The sequence below is a fragment of the Marmota monax genome, unplaced genomic scaffold, assembly GCF_021218885.2.
Source record: "Marmota monax isolate L192 unplaced genomic scaffold, Marmota_monax_Labrador192_F-V1.1 WCK01_AAM20220418_F8-fsc00135, whole genome shotgun sequence".
In the NCBI taxonomy this organism is placed as follows: domain Eukaryota; kingdom Metazoa; phylum Chordata; class Mammalia; order Rodentia; family Sciuridae; genus Marmota; species Marmota monax.
In genome coordinates, this window is record NW_026694339.1 from 1,399,801 (window position 1) to 1,415,912 (window position 16,112).

General features: G+C 32.8%; 2 protein-coding genes across 6 annotated transcripts in view; one reads left to right on the plus strand and one right to left on the minus strand.

The window, feature by feature from the left end:
- Dnajc24 (DnaJ heat shock protein family (Hsp40) member C24) overlaps window positions 1–8,094 on the minus strand; it is a 51,532-nt gene extending 43,438 nt beyond the window's left edge. For both annotated transcript variants that reach the window (XM_046467522.2, XM_046467521.2), the window contains exons 1-2: window positions 7,989–8,094; window positions 7,089–7,232 (exon numbers count right to left, since the gene is read on the minus strand). In XM_046467522.2, the coding sequence (XP_046323478.1) occupies window positions 7,089–7,199 (111 nt within the window). In that variant the 5' untranslated portion in view covers window positions 7,200–7,232; window positions 7,989–8,094. The remainder of the gene's footprint in view (window positions 1–7,088; window positions 7,233–7,988) is intronic.
- Window positions 7,678–16,112, plus strand: part of Dcdc1 (doublecortin domain containing 1) — a 486,421-nt gene continuing 477,986 nt past the window's right edge. For 2 of the 4 annotated variants that reach the window (XM_058586487.1, XM_046467509.2), the window contains exon 1: window positions 8,160–8,206. The gene's annotated coding sequence lies outside the window, so the exon portion shown is untranslated. Of the gene's footprint in view, window positions 8,207–11,951; window positions 12,589–16,112 lie in introns of those variants that run through there. The other 2 variants (XM_058586488.1, XM_058586489.1) reach the window with 2 other exon arrangements.

A 16,112-nucleotide genomic window follows, 5' to 3' on the forward strand; every position in this document is an offset into this window, starting at 1 on the left:
AACAGCAATTTTCACATGGATAACTGCAAAAAATAAGGGAATAATATAAATAATCATTCTGGACCCTAAACCATTTTAAAGCAATGATTTGTTATTCAAAATTTTATTAGTGGAAAACTGAAAAATATCTTAGAATTGATATGCAAAGAGAAAAAAAGCAATGCACTTTTACTAATAAGACACTATTAATAAAATACTGCTAAGGAATGTCATTCAATTACTTTAATTTTTATATAGTAAGTTACTGGACAACAGACTTATTTGAAACAAATATCTTTAAGCCTAATTCTGCACTTTACATTTACATGTATCTTTAAAACATTTTAAAATAACTCAATTAGTCAACAGGAATTTTTTCAGAATTGGGACTTTAAGCACTACATTTACAAAAACTGAAATAAGGAAACAGTATTTACTAAATCAACATGCATTGTAAACTCAGCAGCCTACGATTAGCAATATTTTATCCCAACAACTAATTATGTAGGAGGTGTTAAATTCAAAGTCTTCTGTACTTGAAAAAGTAAATGTAATACATGTGTCTTTTTATAAAATTAGATACAGAATGCTATTAGTCAAATGTAATTTTATTCTCCAGAACAGACTGAAAAAATATGTTAATTCAAATTGAGAACAAAAATCTGAACTTTAGAAGCCCGCTTTTGTATCTAATAAACAAACTAATAAAATAATATGGTTTTCCCTTATAATTTTCTCTTTCTTAAATTTATTAGACCTTAAACTTATACAAAAAGAGAACTAAATTTTACTTCATAAGCTATATAAAATCTAGATCCCTTCAAAATTAAAAGGGTAGAAATTATGTTTAACCTTCCATAGTACTTTCACTATACATGAATGAGGTGTTTTACAAAAATCTAGAAAAATCATAATTATGTCTTTAAACAACAGTAAACTCCTTTGGAGTCAATTATGAAAGTGTGATATGATGGAGAAAAATCCAGTGACAAAATAAGTGATCAAGAATAGATTTTTAACCTTTATTAATTGTATGTTTCTGACAAACTAGTTAACTGTAACTAAGCCTTAGTCTTTTCAACTACAGATATTGAGGTAAGATTACCTACCTTATAGGACTGCTGAGAGAATAAAACCTGATAAGATATGAATGCATTTGTAAACTACAAATATGTGTAATTATACACTTACTGCTACATATTTTCTTGACTTCTTAAACCAAACACACTGAACATAATGTAACTCATGGACATAATTGAGAATATAAAATATTGTGCTACATAAACTGTTACATAGGAAACATGAGTATACGAACCCAGTCAAATTGCTATTAGACTGATTATTTCAGTGCTGCCTTATGTTCTTATTGCCTGTTCTACAGTTATTAACTAAGGCTTTTCACTGACTTTACTATACATAGCTACCAGTCAGAATAATACTAGTTGAAATTCTCTGTACTGTAATTTGCTGCTTTACTTTCTCTTATCCTTCTCTCCACAGACAGCTTTGTTTTCTGTTTCACAGAGGAAAAAACAAAAAACAAAAAACAAGCCAACAAATAAATGTGAGCTTATGAGTTTTTACCACCAAATTAACAAATGAAACATAATTGCATCCATTCTTTCTTCTTTTCCTCCAGTAATAAGGAGAGGTCTCTCCCCTCTCTTAAATAACACAACCCTTTTGTCTATGCTTTGGATCCCATCTTCTTCTGCCTTCTGTCAATTATTCTCTCTCCTATTATATCACTTCTACTTTCTGTCAATTACTTTCTTTCTCTCTTCTGTAAGTAATTCAAAGCTATCTCTTGGCTACTTCCCATACAATGTACATATGCTCAAGTCTCTCTCATCTTTTAAAAGAACAGTAGGAGGAAAACTTCAAACATTTTAACATGTTCCAACTATCTGCATTCTCTTTTCTTTACATGTCTACCTTCTCTGTACTGAAGAAATGTCACTAAATGTAATACTATAAGGGGAGGACACCCATAGGAAGAGAGAGATGTAAGATTATTAAGGGAGATTACAACTAAGACAATTTTGAAACAATAAGTGAGAGTTAATTGAGTGAACATGGGGATGGTTCATAGTGGACCAAATATAGCAAGAAAATGCAAAGGCGTATGACCACTGAAGGTATCTGAACCCCGCCCCACACCATCCAAGAGCAAATGAAATACTATGTGGTAAATTAATTCACACATTTTCCCCTTTAACCTCCCCAAATTCCAGAGGAATAATGTTGTTTTAAAAAGACATAAATGCACAACCAATAGAACAGAAAAAACAGATCAGAAAACACTAAAATTTGATCCATAAATGGTACCTGCTATATTTGGATCTGGACTATCCCTCCAAAGCTCATGTACTAAAGACTTGGTCCCAAGTTTGACACTAATGGAAGGTGGTGGAATTTTAAGAAGTAGGGCCTAACAGGAGATCTATAGATCACAGCAGTCAAAGGAGACAGTGGGACCCTGGTCTCTTCTTTACTTTGCTCCCTGGCCAAGAGCTAAGTGGTTTTGCTCTGTCATGAAAGTTCCTCACCACAGAAGCAAAAGCAATGGAGGCAACGGATCATGGACTGGAACCTCTGAACTGTTAGGTCAGAATAAACCTTTTCTCTTTATAAGCTGATTATCTCAGGTACTTCTTATAGTAATGGAAAGCTGACTAACATAGTATTCAATTCAATCTGCCCAAGAAAACTGAAACACAAGCCTAAAGTGAGAGAATAAGAAGGATGTTCATTCACACAGAGATCAGAGAAACTAATAAATTGAAAGCATTATTATCACTGAGAGTGGGGTTGAGGGGCAGGAGTAAATGAGAGAAAGTCTGGTTGAGATTTAAAGTCCTCCTCATCACAAAGCCAGGCATCTACTCTGTCTTATCAGAGCAGAAAATTAGAAGTTTACTGTGTGGAAAGAAAGACCAAAGATGTTCTGGATTCAGGAACATCAGGCACACTGCTGAGCACTAGGATACAAAGGTGAACTTAAGACAATGAAAACAAAAGGAAGATGGAATGTAACACACACCACTGTAGGAGCCCAAGTTCCCATCTCCCCAGGCAGGAGATCTGAGAATTCCTCTCTGAGATGAAAATTCAAATGTAGGCAAGTGAGATCTTACAACAAAATGATTCACCTTACCTGATGAAAGCCTCCAGTCATGTACATACACTTGCAAATCAGCTGTAATCATTCACTTTTAAACATGATCTAGGATCACCAAATATGAAAGGAGCCTCTATGATAAAAGGCAAAAAAAAAAAAGCGCCAAAATATTTTTTTTAAAAAGGAACTCAAAGGAAGAAAAAGAAAAAAAAAAACTTTAATATCTTTAAAAAGATATTATATTCCTAAAAAATAACTCAAAAATATAACTTCAGTAAATCTGGCAGAGTGCAGAAATTGTAAATACAAAAACAAAAAACTGCCAAGTGCGGTGGCGCATACCTGTAATCCCAGCAACTTGGGAGGCTGAGGCTGGAGTTCAAAGCCAGCCTCAGCAACTTAGTGAGGCCCTAAGCAATTTAGCAAGACCTTGACTCAAAATAAAATAATTAAAAAAAAAATTTTTTAAAGGGCTGGGGATGTGGCTCAGTGGTTAAGCGCCACTGGGTTCAATCCCCAGTACCAAGAAAAAAAAAATACATAAAAAAATCAACAAAGGAATTAAAATACAAAGTTGACTATATTCATATACTTGACACATTGAACAAAGATTTATTGACTGCATTCTACTTTCCAGAGATGGTTTTAGTAAGAGAAGTCAGAAAATTATCATGTCCTGGAAAACAAGCAAAGAAAATATATCAAGAAGGAGGTGTGATACACTGCACCAAATGCTGTTATTAAATATCACTAAAACTAGAACACTTCTCAAAGTGAAAAGGGGAGCTGAGCTATTAATTGTGCAAAAAAACAAAACAAAACAAAACAAACAGGCAAACACCAGAACAGTTCTAGGACAATTATGATAAACGGTATTATTATTATTTGATCAAAATGAAGACTGGGAATTGATCTCTGGCTTTAGCAATATGGATCTCAGTGCTGACCTTCACTGGAGTGATGGCAGCAAAGTTTCACTGGGATAGGTTTGAGAGAGATGGGAAGAGAAATTGGCACAAGGCAGTAGAGACAATTCTTTCAAACAGCTTTGCTGCAAAGAACAGAAGTGGGGCGATAAATGGCAGAAAAGGAATCAACACTTTGCTTTTTTAAAAGATGAGAAAAATTATGGCATATTTCAATTCTGATAGTTAATTATCTAGAAAAACAAGTCAGATATCCTACATACTCATAATTTTCTATGATGTGTGTTTGTTTTTGTTTTAATAGAGGAAGCTGAAGACTCAGGAAGCTGAAGATTCCAAGAAACCTAATAAATTCAAAATGTAAAAACCCTTCCTAATAAAGAAGAGACCCATTGATGTTTTTGCTACCAGAGTAGCTGTAGGAGAAAACCATCATGGACACAGGTAAGAAGAAAGCAAATTTCACCTAGCTAGTACATTAAAACAGAAAGACACACAGCGAAATAAATGGCACAGGTTGGAAAGACAAAATTAAAGCTATTTGCAAATGACATAATTTGTAGAAAATCTAAGAAATCTACAAAAGTAGCTAGAAGAATTAAAAACAAGATTGTGGGTTATAAAACTAGTATATGAAAATAAGGCATACTAATTCTACATATTATTAATCAATAACTCAAAAGTGAAATTTTTAAAAATTCCCTTTTCAATGCAACCAGAAACATCAAATCATTAGAAACAAATCCAAAGATGTACAAGGCCTCTATACTAAAAATCATAAAATACTGCTAAGACAAATTAAAGATGGCTTAACTAAGTGAAAGGATTTAATATGTTTGTGGATTTATAACTCAATATTACCAAGCAGTCCATTTTGGCAAAATGAATATATATTAATGCAATCTCAATTTAAAATTCAAACAAGATTACTTTTTGGTTTAAATATATAAGCTGATTATAAAATTTCTATGGAAATGCAAGCAAACTAGAATAACCAAAATAAACTTGAAAAAAAAAAGAATGAATTTACATGATTGTGAGAGTTATAAACCTATAGGAATCAAGATAGAGATGTTAACAAAAGGACAAATATACCAAACAGAATAATGTGCAGAAATACATTCATATCACCAATAATTCAATGCAGAAAAAAAGCATATTTTTAACAAATGATGCTAGAAGAACTGGATCTCTACATTGAGGAAAAATAAAAATATGACCACCTATATCATACTATACATAAAAATCATAGAACTCAAAGGAAAAACACATTATAAAACTTCTATTAGAAAACAAAAGAATATTCTTATGACCTTAGAGAAGATATAGGAAGCTCCAAATATACAACAAAAATTGGATGAATTGTATTTCATCTAAACAAAAAAACTATGAATCAAAAAACACCATTAAGAAAATGACCTGCCAAGCTGCAGACTAGAAAAAAATATACGCAACATGTACACAGGATCAAGAATATATTTAATTTTAAAAAAATACATTTCACAAAAGATTATAAAAATAGCCAATAATTATAATATACTCAACATTGATAGTCACAAAAGGTTTAAAAACAAAAGCAAAAACAAAAACTCCACAATATGGTATCACTACAAACACAGTACAATAGCAGTGACTCTCAATGGAATAGTGAGTGAAGTTGGCCATTTTGACACTCAAAAGAGATATTTTTCATTGTTTGGCATCTGGGATGCTGTTATACGTTTTATAATATTTGTTATATTTTATATAACAAATAATTATACTGCTAAAATTTTAAATGGTGTCAAAATTGATAAATCTCAATAGATGAAAGAGATTAATAGCATCAAATGCTGATGAACATGTAGAGCAACTGAAACTCTGATACACTGCTAACATGCACATACAGTGTTCATTCACTTTGGTGTCTGACAGATACCACTCCATTAAATGCAGATGGTTTCTCATTACCCAATTAAAGGCTAACACGGCCTAGAAGGACCTGCATGATCTATCGTAGTCAACTTCACCTTATCTCCCAATTAACAGAAGTAAAAGGATAATTTAATATTAGGAAATTTTTCGCTAAAACCTACTTGATTTTGCTGATAGAAACCTTAAAACTTCTGAAGAAGATGGCTTATGGTCATTTAGTCTCATTTACTACCTAAAACAGTAATATTAGTACAATTCCTAATGGTGAAACATCTATCAGTCACAATAAACATGAATAGTTTGTGGAGAAAATACCAGAGATGTATCTGGTATAAACTAGAGAAATAACTAATGCTCTATAAATAATGGTTCTTAACTCTTGTAAACTCTGTTAACTGGAGATCATTGTAGATTTACTAAAATTGGATTAAGAACATCATCAAATAGATTTAAAAATGAATATAAGAGTTCAGGAAGATTCTATATATTTATAAATACCACAATTAATTTTTTAAGAGGATGAATTCAACTGAAAATGTGCAAAAATGGTTTAAATCGGTACTTTCCAATAGAAATATAATCTGAGTTATAAATGCAGACTACATATGCAATGTTATTAAAATAGTAAAAGCAGGTGAAAGAAATTTGGATATGGATATCTTATGCATATACTCTACAAAATAGCCTGTATATCCAAAATAGTATCATTTCAACATATTAACAGTATAAAATTAAATCTTTGAAATTCAATATGCATTTTATACTTATAGTACACTTCAATTTGTACTACCCATATTTCAAGTGCTCAATATCAACATGTGGCTAGTGGTTACTGGAAATTAACTGTTTATTATACAACAACACTTCTATACATTTTATATGGATTATTATATCTACTCCTCTCTGAGGCACATACAGAAGAAAGTTGCCCAATAACTCAATCAACCTGACTCAGATCTCCAGTTCCACATCAAGTCAAGTGTTTTTTTGTTTTTGTTTTGCTATATTATTGAGACTTTCAATTGACGCAAATTAATATTTCAATTCCTACTGATACCATATATGTTTAAAAACCTAAATTTCTAGTGACAATTATAACCTGTTGTTTTTGTCGCCCATGATTTATAATCTTAAAGAAAAAGACTTACCATCAGTATGAGCTTTTGATACTTTTGTTTTAGGTCTGACACATCTGCAGACGGGTCTGCTCCCAGAATGCTGTACCAATCCTTTTTTGGTAACTGCTCAAATGCCATCATCCATTAAACAAGAAGTGGATCTTCTCAGATCCGCTGAATGGAAATATCAATGACAATAATTCACTACAGTTTATATCTAAAATGAAGTACTGCCTTTCTGAGTTCTTTAATATCTCATTGAGGAATCATGATTGTAACGTAAACCTATGGAATCATGCATTTTTATTTAAAATGCCAAGAATTCCATGGATAAGGGTATACACAAAAATGGAAAACCTATTATATCTTTTAAATTAATGAATATACAGTAGCATAAAATTAGAAGTTGATACTGGAGGTAGTTGGTGAATGAACTTCTAAGAAGGTAATCTGGTGGGTAAAATGGCATACAAGAGCTTACTAAACACAGTTTAATAAATATTTACAAAATAAACAAACAGAAGAAATAAAGCAAAACAGAAAACTAAAAACAAAAACAAAAATGAATTTGAGGGCATACCCTAATTTTTTCCGTTCACTTCTTTTCTTCCAGATTACATGGAAAGGAGATTGTGCGCAGTGAACATTAGCACTGGCAGGGAGACAGCAAGAGTCCCCAGGTTACTGGAGAGACGCTCTGACCTCCCAAAGATTTGAAGAGCCCCTGAAGCTGTCCATTCAAGCTACAGAAACCACACTTACCAGGAGCCCCAGAAACCAAGCAACCTCTTTCCACGCTACAGACTTATTCAGACATTTGGGGCCTTCCCAAGATTAGAACTTGGGAATCCACTGTATACACAGTCACTTCCACCGGCCCGGCCACTTGACGGGTACCCTCTCCCGGGCTTCAGATTTTATCAGACTTACCCAACTTCACACAGCCAAGGAGGCCCGCTCGCTGCCGGCTCTCGGATACCGGCTAGGGCTAGGAACCAGTGTCTTTTTCCGCCGGAAGTCACTGCTCTAACGTGATCATGTTTCTAGTCGAGCCCTAGGTGCCAGGGCACCAGTAGGAAGCGCCGCTGTTCCCGCCCCGACGCGGTAGCTATGGTAACCAGTCACCAATTTCATGGAGTTGACTAGCTGTAAGTGTCCGAGCTGTAGAGAATTGAGTCCCTCGCCTCACTCTGGCTCTTTTTTTCTGGTTCTGCGACTGTCGCTTCTCTCCTCCTCTTCAGCGAGCAACACACCCCTCAGGCTATCCCCGCCTTCTCTCTCCTTTTTCGCTCACCTTACCCTGCGCTCGCCACTCCCCTTCTTTTCTGTGTGTACTTGGCGCGGGTGGAGGTTATGAGAAGGATGAGGAGTTCTGATAAAATAGGTTCAAAATAATTATTTCTTTTAGACTTTGGTCACCGACTTAAAAAAAAAAAAGAACTTTTCCATATCCTTTTTAATTTTCTATCTCACTCTGCTTTCACTTTAATCCAGTGAGACAAATAAGGATGGTTTTACTATTAGGGCAAAAAACCAAAGACCAGGACCAAAATAGCTAATTGAGTAGCAGCCGAACCCTTACTTAGTCCACATATTCTCAGGCCGCTTTGCTACCTTTTAAGCCTTTCGAAAAAAATAAAATGGTCTCCTCCCCTTTGAATCAGTTAAGGGGCACTCCAAATGGGCGCTGTTGGGCTTGTCCTAGCTAGTTCCCCCCCACCCTTCCTTTTCTCTTTCTTCCCTTCCCTTGTTCCCTTTTATTAACTCTTCTCTTCGCTTGTTTTACATTGATCTCTCTTCCTGGCATTGTGCCAAGAGGTGTAAATTTATCTTAGTTTTTTGGCTTGTGACATACAATTTTACCTGGAAATGTTAAGATGGTTTTGCTGTTGCTGCTGTTTAGGTTTATTTTCCTTTTATTTTTTAATCTTTCTCCCACCCAATCTTGCTTTAAGAAGCATTAGAGATAAAATTATGTAGAGTAAGTAAAATATTCTAATATGATCTATTATTTAATGATGGTAAGAACTATACAGAGTGATACAGGCAACTTTAAAAAAATCTAAAGATAAAAGTATTGGTTCTCCATAGGATTTTCACATATTTAAGGCAGACACAAAGAAAATTATACTGATAGAGGGTCTAGTTTTAGTCCTGGCTCCAGCGTACCTTCTATTTAGCCCTACAAAAATACCTAAAGCAACAAAATTAAGTGAATACTTTCTAATGCAATACTGTCAGAATAATTCTTGAATTTCCCTAGCCCTTAAACAACCCACTTTGCACTTCTTAGCCCTTCCTTGTATAAAGAGATATGTTTAAGTACTTCAGTTTGAACAGAAAAGTGCTTTATCTTAATGTACTATTCTTGTTAGGTTATTGTGTTCTCTCTTTTATTCTATTTATTTATTTATTTGGGTTTGAAAAATAGGAAATGTGTACTATTCAAACCAATATTATTAATATTTCTTTGGTATCAGTATTTGGACCTTACTTATATTTCCCTTGTTGTTTCAAAAATGTCTTTTATGGTTAGTTTCCTTGAAACAGGATACAAAGTGCATACATTATATTTGGTTATTACATTTCTGAAACATCTTTTAAGCTATAGTAGGCCCACTTCTTTGCTAAAATCTTGCTTTCTTCTTTTCCTGTGATTTAGCTTATTGAAAAACCAGATAATTTGTCTTATGAGTCTATTATATTAGGATAAATTTCTTAAAACAATTAATGTCCACCAGACATTAATACCTGCTCATTAATCTTCCTTTGTGTGTCATTTTCTGGAACAGCCCAGTCCAATATGAATACAATGGAAGCCACAAAAGTACAAGCTACATAATGTGACTTTAAATATTATATTTAACCCAGTATATACAGAATATTATCACTTTAAAATGTAATCAATATAAAAATTATTAATGAGGGCTGGGATTGTGGCTCAGTGTTGGAGCACTTGTCTAACATGCATGAGGCACTGAGTTTAATTCTTAGCATCACATATAAATAAATAATAGGTCCATCAACAACTAAAAAATATTTTTTAAAAGTTATTAATGTGATGTTTTACATTCTTTTTTCCTCCTATGTCCTAAAACGTTGGTATGTATTTTGCCCACACAGCACATCTCAGTTTGGACTAGCCACATTTCATGTGATCAGTAGCCACACTTGACTAGTGGCTGCAATATTGAAGAGGGTAGATCTAGAGAATAAAATACTCTTTAACTGGAATTCATTTACCTTTTCAATATGGTCCTTAATTTTCTAGCCTCATCACCATTTACCTCCCTTAATGAAAAATTAGAACAGTTGATCTTTTCAGGGTGCTTCATCCATAATTTTGTTCAAATGTTTCCCATTACTTATAAAACCATCTTTTCTTCCTCCTATTAATTTTATCCCTCATATAAGGCCTGTATTTTCTATCAAATCTTTTATGATGGCCCAGTACTTAGAAATTACTTTCTCTCAACTTTCATAGCAAATTCTGTGTATGCTTATTTGCATTCATCCTATGGCATAGTGTATTGTTTTCTTTTGATGTTTGTTCTGGTTCCCCAATTGGGTTGCAAGCTTTTTGAGGGCAAGAACATCTCATTTGAGACACTGGCTATCTTCATTCTATGGACTTCTAAAGACATATGTCTCTAATAGATTTGTTTTTCTTTTTTTCAGAAGGAAATTTATCCATTTTTTGGAAACTGATATAGCAGAAATATAAAATATGTTACTTAGTGGTTAAGAGCATGAACTCTGGAATCAGGCTACATAGGTACATAGTTCAGGCTCTGGCTCTTATGCCTAAGAGAACTTTTTAAAGCTAATCTCTGTGCTTTGTTTTCTTCTTCAGTAAAGACTATTAGTAATAGTCTTCCTGATAGATTTGTTTGAGAATCATCTGGGATAATTGTGCCTGTAAGTAGAAAGTACCTAGTGAAGTTTGGCTGCTCTGATTATTTATGAAATATTTATTACTCAGTTTCGATATGCTATTAAACATTTCTAGAAGTATTTTAGAAATTTACAAACATAGCAAATGAAAACCAAAAACTATTGAATTAGAAAAATAAAAGCCAAATATTTGTTGAACTATATTCTGCAGTTTGCAGAATAAATTAAAAGTATGGGCAAAGCCTTCTTAATTTGTGTCATCCGCATCCAATGTAAGAAAGATAGCTATAAATTAAATATTGTATTCCAAGATCATTGATCAAGTACTATAGATATATAGATATACCAATATACAGAAATAGATAAATGAGAGGTTCAAGGCCCTTGGTTGTAATGGTAGTAAGAAATTACATTGTTGTTCAGTTTATTACTTAAGTACTAGTCTATCCATAATTAATGTCCACCAGACATTAGTAAATTCTTATTTTGAGATCTTACTAGTAAGCTATGATTTCCATTGATGGGTAATAATTATAATATGTAGGGTTGTATGAGTCAGCTTTCTGTCATTATAATGAAATACATTGTAAAGATTAAAATTTTATGTTAGCTCAATTTTAGAGATGCCAATCTAAAATCAGAAAGACATAATTGCTTTGGGCTTCTTGTGAGGGTGCCAACTAGCAATGGTAAACAGTGTATGGAAGAGCAAACTGCTTACCTCATGGTCAGGAAGCAAAAAGGAAGGGGGAAGAGTTCAGGGTCCCACAATCTCCTCATAGGGTACACCTACAGTAATCTTGATTGCCTTCCACTAGGCCCATCTCCCTAAGTTTCCATCAAATAACACCATCCTGGGGACTGCACTTTTTAACACATAGTCCTTTAAGAGACAACAATTCAAACCAAAGCAGCAGTGTACTTGTGTTAATTATTTTCTCTCTGACCATTTGTATTTACTTGACCCTTTCTAGTGGTTTCATCACCAACTCTTTCTTAATTTCCTTGATATCTATTTCTGAATTTTTAGGATTATCATGTCAGTGAACTAAGCTGAATTACTTCTTAACTACTAAAGGGTTTTATGGTTATGTTCTGAAATTAGATGATACATGTACAGCAACTTAGAATCTTTTGGGAAGATACAAAAACCACCAAGAACTAGATAGTGATGAGATCTTTAAAAAATAATGAAATAATACATATTTAGCTTTCACTTACTTATTCACTGAACCAACAAGTATTTGAGTGTCTATTTTATACCGCACACAAGAGATACTAGACAGAATTGGTTTCATCCCTTTCAAAAACTTATGGTTTATCTGGGTGACAGACATTTAAACAAGGAGATGAAATAAATGTAAATGCTATGTAAGAGGAAGTCAAAATGCTATGATATTAATAACTTACAGGTACACAAATAGAATAAATATATTGATTGAATGATTGAAATTATTTGGGGGTACTAGGAATTTAACTCAGGGGAACTCAACCACTGAGCCACATCCCCAGCCCTATTTTGTATCTGATTTAGAGAAAGGATCTCACGGAGTTGCTAAGTTCCTCACTTTTGCTAAGGCTGGCTTTGAACTGGAGATTCTCCCTGCCTCAGCCTCCCGAGCCACTGGGATTATAGGTAAGCACCACTGCACCTGACAAATGATTGAAATTCTTGACTCACAATTAATCCAGGAACATGGATGGAAGCATTAAGTTTTAAACAATGCTTTAAAGGAAGGGATAAATGGATAGCTAGAATTAGGGAAACTTTTTTCTTCTTTTGGTAGAATATAATAAAGCTTATACAGTATTGGGAATCAGCTCTAATAAATAATCATGTAGTTTGGATATGAAATGTCCCCTAAAGGCTCATGTGTTGAAAGTTTGTTCTGTAGCTATGACACTACTAATAGGGAAGTAGTAGGAGCTTTAAGAGGTGAGGTATATTGGGAGGCAGTTAGGTACCCTTGAAGGGTATCTTGGGACAACTGGCACTTTGCTGCCCTTTTTATTTCCAGCTACCATGAGGTGAGCAACTTCTTCTATCCCATACTTCCTCTGCATTCTCTCTACCATGATGTACTGCCTTGCCTAGTTCCAAAGGAACAATTAACTTAAACCTCTAAAACCATGAGCCAAAATAAACCTTTCCTGCTATTAAGTTGGTTGCCTTAGGTCTTTTGTTACAGTAATGGAAAACTGACTAGTACAACACTCCTACCTCATCTTTTAGAAATAGTTTTTGTTTTTGCATCTTTCACTTCTGTTGGTTTTCTTGATTTGGTTTGTTCTCTCCTATGTCATTTCAGTAGTACTTATCATCAATGAATGTTCATTGAATTTCGTATAAGGCGATGTGCTAAGCAGGAGAGATACAAAGATATAAATAACTTTTTGTAGGCATCATACCTGTTGTGTTTTTTTTTCTTGTTTAATTTCATTGTATCCGTTTCAGATATCTTGAATGTCTTTATTTTATGGGGAATTTTTGTTATGATTTTCCTATCTTCTTTACATCTGATGTTTTCATCATTCCATGAACTTTAAATTAAAGATATTATATATAATTCATCATCTATTTCTATTTAGTAGTCATTATAAATACCAACTTATCTTTCCCATCACTTCTTTACATTTTTCTCTTTTTCTTATGACCTCTCTGGCTTCTCTGTATTTTCCAATCACCCTGAAATGTGCAATAATCTCTTTCAATCATTTGGAGACATGCATTTATATACTGTTTTTTTAAAGCATTCTTCCTTCTCCATTTTAATTTTTTAAACCTCAAATATTTCTGAAAAAAGCTTATTTTTGTCAAAGAAGAAAGGTTAATCTGAATGATCAAAGGGTGTTAATTTGTAGGTTAAAATGTGTTAAACAGTTGATATGAAGTCTGTTTAAGTCAATTAGAGAGTATAATGAAGATGTTTCCAGGGTGTTATGAAACCTTTTGAAGTTACTTTAGAATTCACTAGTGTATGTTAACCATGGCACCTGGCTCAACATACTATTACATTCAGCTTTCAAGTTTTTGTAAATTCTAATAGATTTGAATAGGTCTATCTATTTAGAAGAAATCGAACTCTAATGAGGCTCTTATGTCTTTTGTTATAGGAAATTAATGATTTAATTCATCATTAGGAAAATGGAAAACAAAATTGATAGCATTATTATCTTTATTACTTACATTTTTCTAAAATAAAATGCATCTACACTGTATAACCAATAAAAATTGGGGTTTTTATTTGTTTATATACCTCTTATTTTAAAGTTACTATTATCATTATAGATTTTTTTAAATTAAATACCTCAGAGAGAAAGGCAGAATTGACAAAGACAAAAAATTTGGTAATTATTTAATGAGATGATTTATTCTCTTTGCTAAAATTATATGAAATAATATTGTGAAACATTTTGGTGTTGGTTCAAAATTTTCAGAAAAGCTCATTTATTATGAAGAATTTAATGTTTTTGTTCTCATTTTCACTAGTTAAATAAATTTTTGTAGGATGATGGCATTAAGACAAAGTATTATAACTTCAGCACTTCAAATCCACAAGAAATATGAGGGTAAAAATCACATTTTAAAATACATTCTTCACTTAGCATCAGGGTTACTATAGTACTATATTTTACTACTTATGTCAGTTTACTAGTAATAAACACATTTAGCATTGCAGCTTCTTCTTACAACCTTTCAGTTTAATTATTTAGAGACTGATGCAAAACAAATCTTGTATGCTAAAGGGATTTCTGCAATGATGGATTAAATGCCAAAAGGAATGAAAGCACACAGCTTAAAAATATACTGAAGAATAGATGTTTTCTGATGAATTTCTACCAAATATCATATTTTTAAAATATTTTAAGCAACTCACAGTATTGCTTTTTAATCTACTGTAGAAGTACCACAAGTATAGTCTCTTGTAGCTCATTAGCAATTTCTTTAATGAGTTTTTTGGTGTGATAGTTAAAGTAACAGACAAATGACAGATTGTTTGCCTTTAATGATTTCCCTGTTTCAAGCCCATTACAAAGCAATTAGAAATCTGACAGCATTTTCACTCTGCATTACTGATCATCTAAAGTGATGAGGAATGAGAGGTGATGAATATTAATTGCATATTTTCATATGATTATCATAAATTATTACCTTGTCTGATGTGCTGCAGGTGAAGCAGGAACATTAGAGAAAGGCAGATATATTAATTTGAAATACTATATAGTTTTAAGAAATTCTTGGTCTGCAATGTTAATCTCTATGAATATTTCTTTGTGAAAATTAATTATTTTAGTTTCTCTTTATATTCAGAGCAACTTAAATAAATTTTCTTATTTGAATACAAGAAAAGAAAAGATTATTCCATAGTGTACAAATACTTATTTAAGTTCATGATTTTAAGAATCTAGAGAGTGAGATAAGTTTCCTTGATGTATACATTACATATGCATACATATGTAATATTCAAATATGTCACCATAGAGAAAAATACACTTAAAAATGAATCTTATGTTAGTCTTATTAAAGTCAAGTAAAAGAAAAGGCAAGATAAGAAATTATAACCAGATATAGAATATTTTTCTAGGTACTCTGCAATAGTCTTTTTAGCTCATAATGTATGTATCCCGTTAACCCCAGTTTCTGGCTTTAAGTATATGAAGCTAATCCTGTCATCTGGATACAAGTACTGTTGTTTCTTGGTCCTTGCCTTCAAAACTTGGAGCAAATGTTGGTCCAGAAACCAGATAATAGTTTTAGTACAGTGAGAATTGACAAGCCTGACACATTTGAAGTTACTAGAAATATATTAGATCAATTTTACCAAAGTGGATTAGTTTATATGTTGGTATCTCTCTAATGATAGCTATTAGCTGGTAATCAATACACAATTAATTGAGTTGAATTTTACTACATTCAATCAGTAAAAGGGATTGAGTCTTTAGCATTTAGTAGTTCAATTTAATCATCTTTTTACTAGCTAAGATTTTCAAATATATAATTTATTCTTAATTTCTGATGACTTCCCAAGATTTTTCTCTAGGTATCTCCTTTGTATATAGAAGAAGATTTTCTAAAACATCTTAGAAAATCAGAATGGTAATTCACAGTGCCCTCAATTCCTTTTTCTTGATGTTATTATTATTTCAGGCTGTTGATAC